The 14,839-nt window shown below is 37.6% G+C and overlaps 1 protein-coding gene across 22 annotated transcripts in view; it reads left to right on the plus strand.

Moving 5' to 3' along the window:
* Positions 1-14,839, plus strand: part of FANCM (FA complementation group M) — a 71,448-nt gene that overhangs the window by 25,614 nt on the left and 30,995 nt on the right. For 10 of the 22 annotated variants that reach the window (XM_005561180.5, XM_065548768.2, XM_073997312.1 and 7 more), the window contains 3 exons: positions 3,091-3,275; positions 8,668-8,874; positions 11,274-11,487. In XM_005561180.5, coding sequence (XP_005561237.3) covers positions 3,091-3,275; positions 8,668-8,874; positions 11,274-11,487 — 606 coding nt within the window. Of the gene's footprint in view, positions 1-3,090; positions 3,276-8,667; positions 8,934-11,273; positions 11,488-14,839 lie in introns of all 22 variants that reach the window. The other 12 variants (XM_015453744.4, XM_073997323.1, XM_073997315.1 and 9 more) reach the window with 3 other exon arrangements.

Here is a 14,839-nt window from a genome sequence, read left to right on the forward strand (position 1 = left end):
AATATAAAGAAAGTGGACAGTAAAACAATATATAGTAAAGTAGAAGATTAAAGCAAAGTTGGTTAGGAGAGAGAGAGTTATAGAGGAGTGCTGTTTTATATAGGATGATTATGGAAGGCTTCCTTGTAGAGGGATATTTAAAATGATAATGGAGATAAGGGAGGAAGCCTTGTGAGTTTTGGAGGTTGGGGGAGAGAGAATTCTAAGCAGTAAAAATAGCAGATTCAAAGGCCCTGAGGTGGCAGTAGGGTGCTTGGTATGATTAAACAGACCAATGTGGTTAGATTAGTGTGACTGAGGCTACAAGCGATATAGATGAGAGGTATCCAGATAATATCAGACTTTAGTTTTTAATTTCTGAGTATTTGTGCTTTGCAAAACCAAAGAGAGGTATTTGTAGCAGTGGAATGAGATGACATTTTAAGGATCACTCTGGTAGTTTTGTGGAGCATAGACATTGATAACTTAGAAAACTATTATGATAGTCTTGGATGATGACACATAATAATGGTGTGCGTCAAGGCAATAGTGGTCAAGGTGCTGGGAAATAGATTCTAGAGATATGTTCAAATTGGAACCAACTTATTTATTGTATTTGCTGGTGGATTAGACATATGGTATAAGAAAAAAGGGAATTGGCTGGGTGCAGTGGCTCACGCCTGTAATCCCAACACTGTAAGAGACTGAGGCGGCCAGATCATGAGGTCGAGATCAAGACCATCCTGGCCAACATGGTGAAAGCCCGTCTCTACTAAAAATACAAAAATTAGCTGAGTGTGGTGGTGCATGCCAGCAGTCTCAGCTACTTGGGAGGCTAAGGCAGGAGAATCTCTTGAAACTGGGAGACGGAGGTTGCAGTGAGCCAAGATCGTGCCACTGCACACTAGCCTGGCAAGAGTGAGACTCCATCTCAAAAAAAAAAAAAAAAAAGGAAAAAAGGAATCTGGCTGGGTATATACAATTATGTGTACATGTTTGCAAATGATTACACGAGTAAAGTGAAAAATGTAGAGATAAGTATGTGAGGTAATATGTATGTTAATTAGCTTAATTTAGCCATTCCACAATGTATATAGACATCTCAAAACATATTGTACAACTTAAATATGTACAACTTTTATTTTTCAATTAAAAAAAAAAAGAATAACAAAAGAAAGAGCAAACACGTTAAGATGTTTTTGAGACACCTAAAATTAGATAAGCAAATGTAGATCTCAGAAGAATGGTTAGTGCTGTTTTTACATACTTACATATATGTGAATACATTTTGGAGTTATCAGCATACAGGTAATATTTAAAGTTTCAGGAATAGATGTGATTGTCAGGACAACAGTTTGGAGACAGACAGAAGAGGATCCAGAATGGAGTCCTGAAGAATATCAACAAAGTTTGGATGAAAAAAAGCCACTAAGGACCTTGGGGATGAAACTAGACAAGTAAAGTGTAAGAGAAGCTGAAGAAAGAGACTATTTCAGAAGGAAAGAGTACAGTGTGTTAAACTAAAAAGTGTCCATTGAACTTGGCAGTATGGAAGTTATTGATGATTTTGCTGGAAGGAGCTTTAGTGGAATGAGGGTAAAAAGGCAGGCTGTGACAGGTTGAAGGAGATGTAGGTTTTGTGATGAAAGCAGCAATTCATTCAGGAGCTGGTCACATACAGAGGCTTGATGCTTGATGCAATGATTAATTAAAAGAAGTTTGTTTAGAATAATTTTACTTGGAACAGCTGCTTCTTCAAGTCCTACGTTTTGCTTTTGTATTGTAAATTAACTTTATATTTAGTAAGTCATTTATTCCTTAGAGGAGTTGTGAAGATTGAATGAGTTAACATACATAAAATGCTTAGTGCAGTCCTTGGAACACATATGATGATTAAGATAATAAAAATCATTAGAGGCTGGATGTGGTGGCTCATGCCTGTAATCCCAGCACTTTGGGAGGCTGAGGTGGGCAGATCTCCTGAGCCCAGGAGTTCGAGACCAGCCTGGGCAACATGGCAAAACCCGGTCTCTACAAAAATATTTTAAATGTAACTGGGCATGGTGGCATGTGCCTGTAGTCCCAACTACTCAGAGTGTGAGGTGGGAGGATCACCTGAGCCCAAGAGGTCGAAGCTGTAGTGAGCCGTGATGGTGCCACTGCATTCCAGCCTAGGTGACCAAACATGACCCTGTCTCAAAAATAAAAACAAACAACCAAAAACCCCACACAATATGCAATAATTAACCAATTACTCTAAGTGCAAAACTATATACTTGACTTTTACTGTTTCATGTATACATCAATCCATATTAGATATGAAGAAACTAAAGCTTAAAGAGCTTAAATAACTACCATGATCACCAATCACCCAGAGAATTAAGTGCCCAGCCACAAAGATCATGTTCTTATTAGTGCATTCTACTGTCCGCCACCCCCCTACCCCACCTGCCCCTCAGTACAGACATATTGGGAGCAGCTTTGGAATTCACTGTAGGGTATATTTTGCAGTTTTCTTTGGAGAATTTGAAAGTATAGTAGATTTGAGGACAGAATGCATGGCGTGGATTAAGACATTGCCTTTAGTGAACAGAAAGGAAAGAGAAGACTTATGAAATTAGGGGGAGCTACATAATTCTGTGCTTCTGGCTATCTTAGAAGGTAAAGGGAAATGATAGCCATTATGCCTGAATTGAAGGACTAGTCAAAAGTGATTCAGGTAATTCATATTTGATTTGTTTAGGATTTTATTTTATGACAGCCAATGATAAATAACAAGCTACGATTATTAAAATTAATAGAGAATATAGTTTAAAAAAAGTAAAATTTCAAGATGTTTGAAATTATTTATTTATTTGTTTGTTTATTAGAGACTAGGTCTTGCTATGTTATGTTGCCCAGGCTGGTCTTGAACTCCTGGGCTCAAGTGATTCCCCCATCTCAGCCTCCCAAGTAGCTGGGACTACAGGTGTGTGCCACCACATCCAGCTAAATTATTTTTTTGAAAGAACTATCATTTGTTAGCATAATACTTTCAGGTTTGTCTTTTGAACTAGTTCTTGTCTAAATGCTTTGTAAAAAGTTGTAATTAAAGTTTTTGTATATATGTAGCTGAAAACACTTCTGAAAAGAAACGTGATGAGACCCGAGTTATGATCTTCTCTTCATTTCGAGATAGTGTTCAAGAAATTGCAGAAATGCTTTCACAGCATCAGCCAATTATTAGAGTAATGACTTTTGTTGGCCATGCCTCAGGGAAAAGCACGAAGGGTTTTACCCAGAAGGAGCAACTGGAGGTAATTATTTTTGGAATTTATGAAAATAAAAATAAGATTGATTAGCTTTGCACTTGTTCTTTTTTTGTTAGTTTTAACTCACTGGTCAATTAGCTACTTAAAAAGAATTTTATAGTAAACATGTAAGTAAAAATGAGCATATTTTGAAAGATGATAAATGTTTTATGTGGGTTTGGAACTTTTTTTTTTTTTAAAGTAATGTAAAGTATAAAAGTTAAGCAGAAAAACTCTAGAATTATATTACCTGGGTTGGAATCCTGACTACCACTTAAAAGTTTCTTTACTTCTTCTTCCTCAGTTTTCCTTATCTGTAAACATACATCATAGGGTTGTCATAAGCATTAAAAGAGATCTTATTGTAGAGCCACCAGTAAATGTTTACTATTTACGTTAAGTCACTTTAATAATTTATTCTAAACAAACAATTAGCTTATCTTTATTTATTTAAAAATCTTACTTTAAAAATGGGGTCAGAAGAAACCATGATAGTATTTAAGGTAGCCTCATCCTCTGAGTAAGAGAACATTGTTTTCTAAGTGCTGTGAGGTTTTGAGGGAAATTTTATGTTATTGATTTTTATAAAATCTATGCAGCTTTTTATAAATTAACTGTGTAAGTCTATACTTGAGTAGTGACTGCCAGTTAGATATCTCTTTAATTTCTAATTCATTTTGACAGATCCTTTTTTGAATCTGCAGACGTTAGTAGATGAGGTAATGAGGTATCCTTTTTTTTTTTTTTTTTTTTTTTTGGAGATGGAATCTCGCTTTGTTGTCCAGGCTGGAGTGCAGTGGCATGATCTTGGCTCACTGAAACCTCCACCTCACAGGTTCTCCTGCCTCAGCCTCCAGAGAGCTGGGATTACAGGCACCGACGCCTGGCTAATTTTTGTATTTTAAGTAGAGATGGGGTTTCACCATCATGGCCAGGGTGGTCTCAAAGTTCTGACCTCTGGTGATCTGCCTGCCTCAGCCTCCCAAAATGCTTATTACAGGCATGAGCCACCTTGCCCGGCCGGGAGGTAGCCTTCTTTTTTTTTTTTTTAATTTTGAAATGGAGTCTCGCTCTGTCACCCAGGCTGGAGTGCAGTGGCCCGATCTCGGCTCATTGCAAGCTCTGCCTCCCAGGTTCAGGGGATTCTCCCTCCTCAGCCTCCTGAGTAGCTGGGACTATAGGTGCCCGCCATCACACCTAGCTCATTTTTTTTTTTTTTTTTGTATTTTTAGTAGAGACAGGGTTTCACCATGTTGGTCAGGTATTCTTTCTTTTCTTTCTTTTTTTTTTTTTTTTTTGAGACGGAGTCTCGCTCTGTCACCCAGGCTGGAATGCAGTGGTGCCATCTCAGCTTACTGCAAGCTCTGCCTCCCAGGTTCACACCATTCTCCTGCCTTAGCCTCCCAGGTAGCCGGGACTACAGGTGCCCACCACCATGCCCAGCTAAGTTTTTATATTTTTAGTAGAGACGAGGTTTCACTGTATTAGCCAGGACGGTCTCGATCTCCTGACCTCCCGTGATCCGCCCGCCTCAGCCTCCCAAAGTGCTAGGATTACAGGTGTGAGCCATGGTCAGGTATTCTTTAAATACCTTTTATACCTGCCCTGACTACACCGAGAAGAGTCTGTTTAAGCTGACTGGATATGATGGGGAGTGCCTTCCTGAATCTGAAAATAATACCTTTGCCCATCATCAAGTCAGATTATACATATTTTTAAGGCATCTATTGAGTGATTACTACTCTTAACATTTATGTATGAATGAAAAATGAATTGGATTTTTGTTTTGGAGGTCAAGCATTTTCATTATTTAAAATACCCACAGTACCCAATCCGATCTCTGATCAATTTCAGTATTACCTAAAGTCATTATTTCCTGAGCTTGTCAGGCACCGTAAGAACCTTATTGATTTTACTGACTTTATCATTTACTCATTTATATCAATAATATTTTAATGTATGCCAAAGTAAAAACTTTTTTTTATTACTCCTATATGTGATTGCTTTCATAACAGCTGTTTTATTTTGAAATGAGCTTGCAGGCAAATAATTGTACATTGTCCATTTATTTAGAAACATGGTATTAAGTCAGAAGACATGGGAGGGTGAGATCCTTTAGGGCCCTGTATGTCATTTCCATTTTAATGACTTTCTCTTACTGTGACTGAGATGAGAAGTTCTTGGAGAGTTTGGGGCAGAGGATGGTCTTAGCCTGATTTATATTTTAAACGAATCAGCTGGACACTGTGACTCATGCCTGCAATCACAGCACTTTGGGAGGCTAAGTTAGGAAGATTTCTTGAGGCCAGGAGTTCAAGACCAACCATGGCAACATGGTGAAACCCTATCTTTACCAAAAATACAAAAATTAGCTGGGTGTGGTGGCATGTGCCTGTAGCTTCAGTTACTTGGGAGGCTGAGGAGGGAGGATGCTTGAGCCCAGAGGTTGAATCTGCAGTGAGCAAGATCACACCACTGCACTTCAGCCTGGGCAACACAGTGAGACCCTGTCTCAAATAAAGAAAAAGAAAAAATACTGGTTATTGTCTGAAGAATAAACTGTAGGGGGTAAGGGTGGAAGTGGAGAGACTAGTTGGGAGACTTATAACAATTTAAACTGAAGATGATGGTGACTTGGACTAGGGTGGTAACAAGGCAAGTGGTGAGAAGTGGTTAAGTACTGAATGTATTTTGCAGGTCAAGCTGATGGTGTATTGGCAAATTAGAGTGGGATATGAGATAAAGGCACATGAAGTCTGGCTGTAGGATGACTCCAAGGTTTTTGGCCTGAGCAACTGAAAGGAGCTGGTATTAACTAAGATGAATAAGACTGCAGGAAATGCTAGGCATGGTGGCTGATGCCTGTATTCCTAACACTTTGGGACTCCAAGGCAGGCGGATCATTTGAGGTCAGGAGTTTGAGACCAGCCTGGCCAACATGGTGAAACTCTTTCTCTACTAAAAATACAAAAATTAGCCAGGGATGGTGGCAGGTGCCTGTAATCTCAGCTACTTGGGAGGCTGAGGCAGGAGAATTAGGGAATAGCAGGAGCTCGGTTTTAGATGAGTTAACTTTGACATGCCTCTCAGATTAATGCTTTTCAAACTATTGAAACTGGTAGAGGACCAGTTTATTTCCCCCACTACATCACATACTGATACTTTTGAACAATATAATAAAAATGAATTATTAGAAAGTAAAATGAATGAAAAATAAAGTTCAAGTCCAATTTTAAAAATATTACTAGAGTCTGCCAACAAAATTACTCTTTCAAGTGTCTAAACCCTTACTTTCAGTTATTGTACTTATCTTTTTGTCAGCCAGTAATAAACAGTTTTTGGACAGGCACCAGTAATAAACAGTTCACGGAGCACACTCTCAGTAGCAGTCTTTTAAACATCAAGCAGAGATACTGGATAAACAATTGAATATATGTCTTGAATTTGTGGAAAGGGTTCATGAAAGTATATTTTCAATGGCAAATTAATGTCAATCTTAAGCATGGAAGTAACAGTTTAGTTTATACATGTTAACTAAAAAGAAAATTGACATTATTAATCTGTTAATTACATTAATAATTTTTAAAAATGTATCTAGCACTGTGGCCTTTGGTTTTTTTTTTTTTTTTTTTTTTTTAATCTGGGCAAAAAGGACATATGCTTTTCTATGTTAGATGCAGGTTGGCTTAATGTCATTACAAATTCCAAAGGAAATGAATTACTATTAATGTTTAATCATGATCATTGTTTCTCCTTATACTCTGAGGATTTCCATGTTGAAGGAAAATCCTTGGATCAGTGCAACCGAAATGTTTATGAGAAGACTTAACATGATACATTTATGTTTATTATCCTACTTTTAAGGTTATAATTTTTAACAATAACACTAGCTTATAGATTAAGTTAGGTTTTTGGAGTCAGAGACACCAACATTCAAATGCTGATGATTATTAGTGAGACATTAGGCAAATAGCTTAACTTTTCAGATTTTCAGATTGTTTAATAAAATGCAATGATGATATCTACCTCATAGGGTCATTGACAGTAGAAACTAATGTATAAAGTACTTACTATGTTACCTGCCTCATAGGGTGCCCTTGCACATAGTAGCTATCATTATTTATCAGCTAATTCAGCTTTTGATGTTGCATTATCTCATTTAATTACCACCGCCACCACTCCACTGTACACAAACCTGCAATGTTGGTATTGGTCTGTATGGAGAAACCGAGGCTCAGAGCAGTTGACAACTAAGTTTATAAGGGTTAAGGGACTTTTAGAAAATGTTTCATTAACGTTTTCATTAACTCCTCACGCTATTGGGGTTTCATTAAACTGATCTCAGAGAAATCCTGGAATGATAGTATAAAAGGTAAGATATGACTTCTAAGAGTAATATATCATTCTTACAAATATTATCAGAAATATTTATAAACTGATTTCAGATAAAACTATATACATTTAGGTCTAAGATATGATAAATAGGAGTGATTGCTGTAGGCTATTTACCTGCCCTATTCCCCTTTCTGTGATGCTAAAAAATAAACTCTGGGGTTTCTCATTCAGTGACAAACTGTTAAATTGTGGACAAATCCTTTTGACATCACAACCATTGCTAAAGCAAAATAATTAGAACTGTTTATTTTACCATAATCTCTTTTGGCTTATATTGCCAGTTGATTGCTTCTTTTCCTATTCTGTACTATCCTTGATGCTGATTTTTTTTGTTTTGTTTTGTTGAAACAAGGCTTTACTCTGTTGCCTAGGCTAGAATCTTAATGTTTAATCATGAGCATTGTTTCTCCTTGTACTCTGAGGATTTCCATATTGAAGGAAAATCCTTGGACCAGTGCAACCGAAATGTTTATGAGAAGACTTAATACATCCCAAAAACCCAAAATATTTACTTTCTGGCCCTTTATGGAAGTTTGCTGATGCCTATTCTAAGTGATAAGGAACTTGAATTATATTCATACTGTGCTGCAATCTTGAGTGACAGGCCTTTCTAAATAAGATGTTACGTACGATGTTAATACAGTGTCACAGCAATAGCTCACTGCAGCCTTGAACTCCTGGGCTCAAGAGATCCTCCTGCCTCAGTCTCCCAAGTAGTTAGTACTACATGCATGCACCATCATGCTGGGCTAGTTTTTTTTTTTATTTTTCATGGAGACAGGGTTTTTCTATGTGCCCAGGCTGAGCTTGAACTCCTGGACTCAAGCAGTCCTTCTGCCTTGTCCTCCCAAAGTGTTGAGATTACAGGCATGAGCTGTGGTCAGCTTTGAGGCTGATTTTTAATCTGATTTTACTATTTTTCAGGTGAGTGGGGGAAAATATACTTTGATCTACAGTTCTCTTATATTTGCATGTAGTTATTTTTCAATCATTTTTATTTTAGGTAGTGAAACAGTTTCGTGATGGTGGTTACAACACGTTGGTTTCTACCTGTGTGGGTGAAGAAGGTTTGGATATAGGAGAAGTTGATCTTATAATATGTTTTGATTCCCAGAAGAGCCCAATTCGTCTTGTACAACGAATGGGTAGAACTGGCCGTAAACGTCAAGGCAGGATAGTTGTTATCCTTTCTGAAGGACGAGAGGAACGTGTAAGTAGAGCTGCAGGAACACAATTTGACAATTGAAATTGGAGAAATATAGCCCAAAGGTGAATATCAACATGTTAGCATTCCAAGTCCAAACACTCTGTAGATAGTTTTGGTTTATTTTCCCCTCTTTGTATTGGATTCTATCTTGTAACTAGGAGAGTTTTTGACTGGATTCAGTTTCCTAATTTTTATCCATCTAAAGAAACACATTTTTAATATGTAAGTAGTAATTCAGAGATACCTAGATCCAAAAACCAATATGTATTACTTTGTTTTACTATTTTCCTGTGCTTCTAAAGAAGGCCTATGCTTTGTGTTTAGTTTACTTTTCTTTCTGAACTATAGTAAACCGAGAATCATTTTTTCCTTTTCAAGGGCTGTCAAAATAACTGACTAAGTAAGAAACAAAGAATATATATCAGAGACAGTATGAAGCCTGAAAAACCCAAAATGTTTACTTTCTGGCCCTTTATGGAAATTTGCTGATGCCTATTCTAAGTGATAAGGAACTTGAATTAGATTCATACAATCTTGAGTGACAGGCCTTTCTAAATAAGATGTTACATAAAATATTATTTTGTGTTTGTTACACTAAAGTATTAACTAACTTTTGTAACTCCTTGAGACTAGTTACAAATATATAGATTTGTAACTATATAGCAGCCAAATATATAGATTCACATTAAAGGTCTCCTTAACAGCTATGATAATTTTAAAAAATTGATTTTAGGCTGGACATGGTGGCTCACGCCTGTAATCTCAGTACCTTAGGAGGTCGAGGCGGGCAGATCACTTGAGGTCAGGAGTCCGAGACCAGCCTGGCCAACGTGGTGAAACCCCATCTCTACTAAAAGAATACAAAAACCAGACAGGTGTGGTGGTGCGTGTCTGTAATCCCAGCTACTTGGGAGTCTGAAGCAGTAGAATCGCTTGAACCTCGGAGGTAGAGGTTACAGTGAACCAAGATCCTGCCACTGTACTCCAGCCTGGGTAACAGAGTGAGACTCCATCTCCAGAAAAAAACCCTGATTTAAAATATTTTATATACTCTTTAAAATCATCCTGAAAAATGAATTATTTCGCTAATACTTTTCATGTGATTATAGCATATTCATATGTAACATCTAGTTTATCCATAAAATGATCCTAATGAAATGTTTGGTAAAAGGCCATGTAATATCAGTGAGTGGAATTGGGTTTTAATTGTACTACCTAGCCGAGTTGCTTAACCTCTCCATTCACTTGTTAGGTTTCTTATCTGTAAAATAGTAACAGTGGCCACATTTACTCAGTATTTACATTGTGCTGTGTAATGTTCCAAGTTTCAGATTCATTCTTGTATTTAATGCTGTCAGCACCCTGTAAGGGGAGTAACGCTTTTGTTGTATACAGAGAAGGAAACTGAAGTGTAGAAAGATGAACAAACTGAAATAAGGGAATAGTTTTAAAAACAAGCACAAGACAACCTTACACTTCTATGTAAATATCAACCTCTTTTAAAAACGGCAGGGTAACAAAGATAGATTTACTTCTGCAGTGTAACTTTAAGGTGGGCTTTTGTAATTATGGACTTTGACATGATTTTCTTTTTTAAAAATAACAAAAAAACGGAGTCTTGCTCTGTCATCCAGGCTGGAGTGCAGTGACGCGATCTCGGCTCATTGCAACCTCCATTTCCCAGGTTCAAGCGATCCTCCTGTCTCAGCCTCCTGAGTAGCTGGGACTACAAGTGTGTGCCACCACGCCCGGCTAATTTTTTTTTTTGTATTTTCAGTAGAGACGGGGTTTCACCATATTGACCAGGCTGGTCTTGAACTCCAGACCTCGTGATCTGCCTGCCTGGGCCTCCCAAAGTGTTGGGATTACAGGCGTGAGCCACCGCGCCCAGCCTGAAATGATTTTCATTAAAGGTTAATCTAACAGTTTACTGATAGGTTTTAAAATTCAAGACAACTGGGCTCAGTGACTCACGCCTGTAATTTCAGCACTTTGGGAGGCTAAAGCTGGAGGATCACTTGAGCTTTGGAGTTCAAGACTAACCTGGGCAACACAGGGAGACCCCATCTCTACAAAATAAAGATTAGCTGGGTGTGGTAGTCCATACCTGTAGTCCCAGCTACTGGGGAGGCTAAAGTGGGAGGATCGCTTGAGCCCAGGAGGTTGAGGCTTAGTGAACCCTGACCACACCACTGTACTCCAGAGCCTGGGTGACAGAGTAAGACCCTGTCTCCAAAAAAAAAAAAAAAATCAAGACAACAGAAGCTCTATTTTCTAAGTATTTAAGTGGATCGGGGTTTAACTTTATGTTTACAATAAATCCAAACTAATAATTGTTTGTTATGGATAAATTGTTATTTATAAAAGTAATATAATCTGACATTTTATATTTGTTTTTACAGATTTATAATCAGAGTCAGTCCAACAAAAGAAATATATGTAAAGCTATTTCAAGTAACAGGCAGGTCCTTCATTTTTACCAAAGAAGTCCACGAATGGTTCCTGATGGAATCAACCCAAAATTACACAAAATGTTCATCACACATGGTGTCTATGAACCAGAGAAGCCTTCTCGGAACTTGCAGCGAAAGTCATCTATCTTTTCCTATAGGGATGGTAAATAAATTTTGCATTTGACACATGCATTTTTCCCCTGTTTTTACTTAGCAGATCATATCTTGATATAATATTTCTTGTTTGAAAAACTGAATATATGTTCTAAGTAATATATTATGGACATTCTCTTTGGAAAGTCTATAAGAGATTGTTCATGTTGCAAATGGAGAGACACTGGTAGTATAGAGTGACAGAAACTCAGTGCTGGGGAAAATTAAAAATACCCTACCAACCTAGAGAATGTTCTCCATAAAGTTTAGAAAAGAAAGAAAAGAGTTTTATTTTTGAATAAGCATTAAACCAGATTACAATGTGCACTGAAGACAATGTACTAAGATAATACCAAGACAGAAAGAAATTCCCTATATATATCCCCATGCACTTAGAATCCTTTACATACATGTTGTCTATATTAATAGTAACTTGTCTTCATGTAAGACGGCACCATTTGTTATACATTCCTTCATAGTTTATCCTATATTTACCTGGTAATTTAGGTAGCCATTTGTGTTAGCTGGTTGCCTTTCTCAAATATCTTGAGATATTTGCGCTATGAAAGTGAGAAAAAAAGTTTATTTTTTGGATTTTACTTAATCTTTAAGGCGGGTTTTAAACTATCATAAAAATCATATAACTGTATTCTAACATTTGGAAGGAACCATGGGAGTCATGTGGTCCAATTACTTACCAAGGTAGGAATGCTTCTGCAGCATTCTTATTAAATGCATACCCAGTCTTAACTTGAATACCTCTGTTAATATAAATTATATTTCTTTAGCAGGTTAATTCCATTGTTGAATGGCCCTATATAGTGGAAGACTCTTATGTTGAAAAATCTGTGTCTTTGTACTTTTTTCCCGTTGATCTGGTTTCTTAGATAAAAACAGTTTTCATCTTTGGTTTACCTTTATAACAGTACTCTATATATTTGAAGGCCATCCCTTTTATGTTTGTTCAACTGTTTGTTCCACTGTTTTTATACCATGCACTTTTTTTTTTTTTTTTTTTTTTTGAGATGGAGTCTCGCTCTGTCCCCCGGGCTGGAGTGCAGTGGCCGGATCTCAGCTCATTGCAAGCTCCGCCTCCCAGGTTCACGCCATTCTCCTGCCTCAGCCTCCCGAGTAGCTGGTACTAGAGGCACCCGCCACCTTGCCTGGCTAGTTTTTTGTATTTTTTAGTAGAGACGGGGTTTCACCGTGTTAGCCAGGATGGTCTGGATCTCCAGACCTCGTGATCCGCCTGTCTCGGCCTCCCAAAGTGCTGGCATTACAGGCTTGAGCCACCCTGCCCGGCCTATACCATGCATTTTTAAGGTTCTTATCCTCCTACTACTTGCTTTCAATTCAAATTTGTTAATAATCTTTCCCTTAACTCAGAGCCGTCAATCAATGTTTTTTTGGCTATGTCTATTAAACCTAATACAAATTCCCTTAATAGGCACATACCTGTCATTTTTCAAGATTTTGCCAATTATTTGGTTAAAATAAAAACATAGCATGTCTTTTGAGTTTTCTCGAATTTGATAAATTAATAAAAGCATCAAAACTTGATTAGGTTGGATAAATCATTTTTAGTGATCATTATATTTTTTATAATTGCTACTTAATCTTGTATTTAATAAGTATTTCTAAAATGTTACTGGGGTCGATGGCAAATTCTTTAGTGAATATCTGGAACCTATCCTTTTAAAAAATTGAGACAATGTTAACTTATGTTCATTTTTCTATACTTGTTTCCTCCCCTTTTCTCTGATTTTTCAAGTGTCAAAGATTTATCTTAGATTATGTGATTTATGTATGGAATTATTCTATAATTCTATACTAGTATATAAATAGACTAGTGTATTTATACTAATATATAAAATATATACTAGTGTATTTACTATGTATTTTGTTAGTGTATGCTAATTATATACTAGTGTATATACATAGTATATATTTACACTAGTATATATTTATATACATTATATATTATATACTATATATAGCATATATATAGTATATATTATATACACTAGTATATAATTCATCTGAGCTTAGAGCTCTGAATTGACTATTTTTTATTTTATTTTATTTTTTTGAGACACAGTCTTGCGCTGTCGCCCAGGCTGCAGTGTAGTGGCATGATCTTGGCTCACTGCAACCTCTGCCTCCTAGGTTCAAGCAATTCTCCTGCCTCAGCCTCCCAAGTAGCTGGGATTACAGGCACGTGCCACCACACCTGACTCATTTTTACAGTTTTAGTAGAGACAGGGTTTCTCCATGTTGTCCAGGCTGGTTTCAAACTCCTGACTTCAGGTGATCCACCCACCTAGGCCTCCCAAAGTCTGGGATTACAGGCATGAACCACTGCACCCAGCCACTCTGAATTTGTTTTAAGGGACTAGGGGTACCTGCCTATTTCAAAATCTTAGAGCCTCTGGATGTCAGGTCTGAAAGGGGCCTGAGAGATCATTTAGTTCAAATCTCCTTATTTTACAGATGAGGAAACAGATGCAGAGAAATCTTTTATTTATTTATTTATTTTTTTTTTTAGGTGGAGTCTTACTCTGTCGCCCAGGCTGGAGTGCAGTGGCGTGATCTTGGCCCACTGCAAGCTCCGCCTCCCGGGTTCACGCCATTCTCCTGCCTCAGCCTCCCGAGTAGCTGGGACTACAGGTGCCCGCCACCTCGCCTGGCTAATTTTTTGTATTTTTTAGTAGAGATGGGGTTTCACCGTGGTAGCCAGGATGGTCTCAATCTCCTGACGTTGTGATCCGCCCACTTCCGCCTCCCAAAGTGCTGGGATTACAGGTGTGAGCCACCGTGCCCGGCTTTTTTCTTTTTTTACATTTTTAAAAAGCTTCTTACACAATATTTTGAAATACCTGAGATGTGATCCTAGCTCACTGAAACCTCAGCTCCTGGGCTTAAGAGATCTTCCTGTCAGCTTCCTGTGTGGCTAGGACTACAGGGATGCAACATCATGCCCAGCTAACTTTATTTTTTTTAGACTTGGGGTCAAACTGTGTTGCTCAGGATGGACTCAAACTCCTGGCCTTAATTGATCCTCCCTCGTAGACCTCCCAAGGAGGAGGTGTCAGCCACTGTACCCAGCCAATTTCCTGATTTTTAATTCAGTAGCTTCTCAATTTTTCTGCTCTCATCTGTATTAGCCAGAGTTCCTGCTTTGTACTGTTTAGCCTTTTCAGTTTGGTGATTCTTAGAGATTATAGAAGCTGAAAGCAATGAATGTACTATACATATTTTTAAAAGTCTGTTGTGTCCTCTTTTAAAGCAACAAATCTATTCCCCCTACACTTTACTCCTTTTGCCCCCAACCGCCTTTTATGACTTAAGATATATACCCTTTT

The sequence above is a fragment of the Macaca fascicularis genome, chromosome 7 (assembly GCF_037993035.2).
Source record: "Macaca fascicularis isolate 582-1 chromosome 7, T2T-MFA8v1.1".
NCBI lineage: Eukaryota > Metazoa > Chordata > Mammalia > Primates > Cercopithecidae > Macaca > Macaca fascicularis.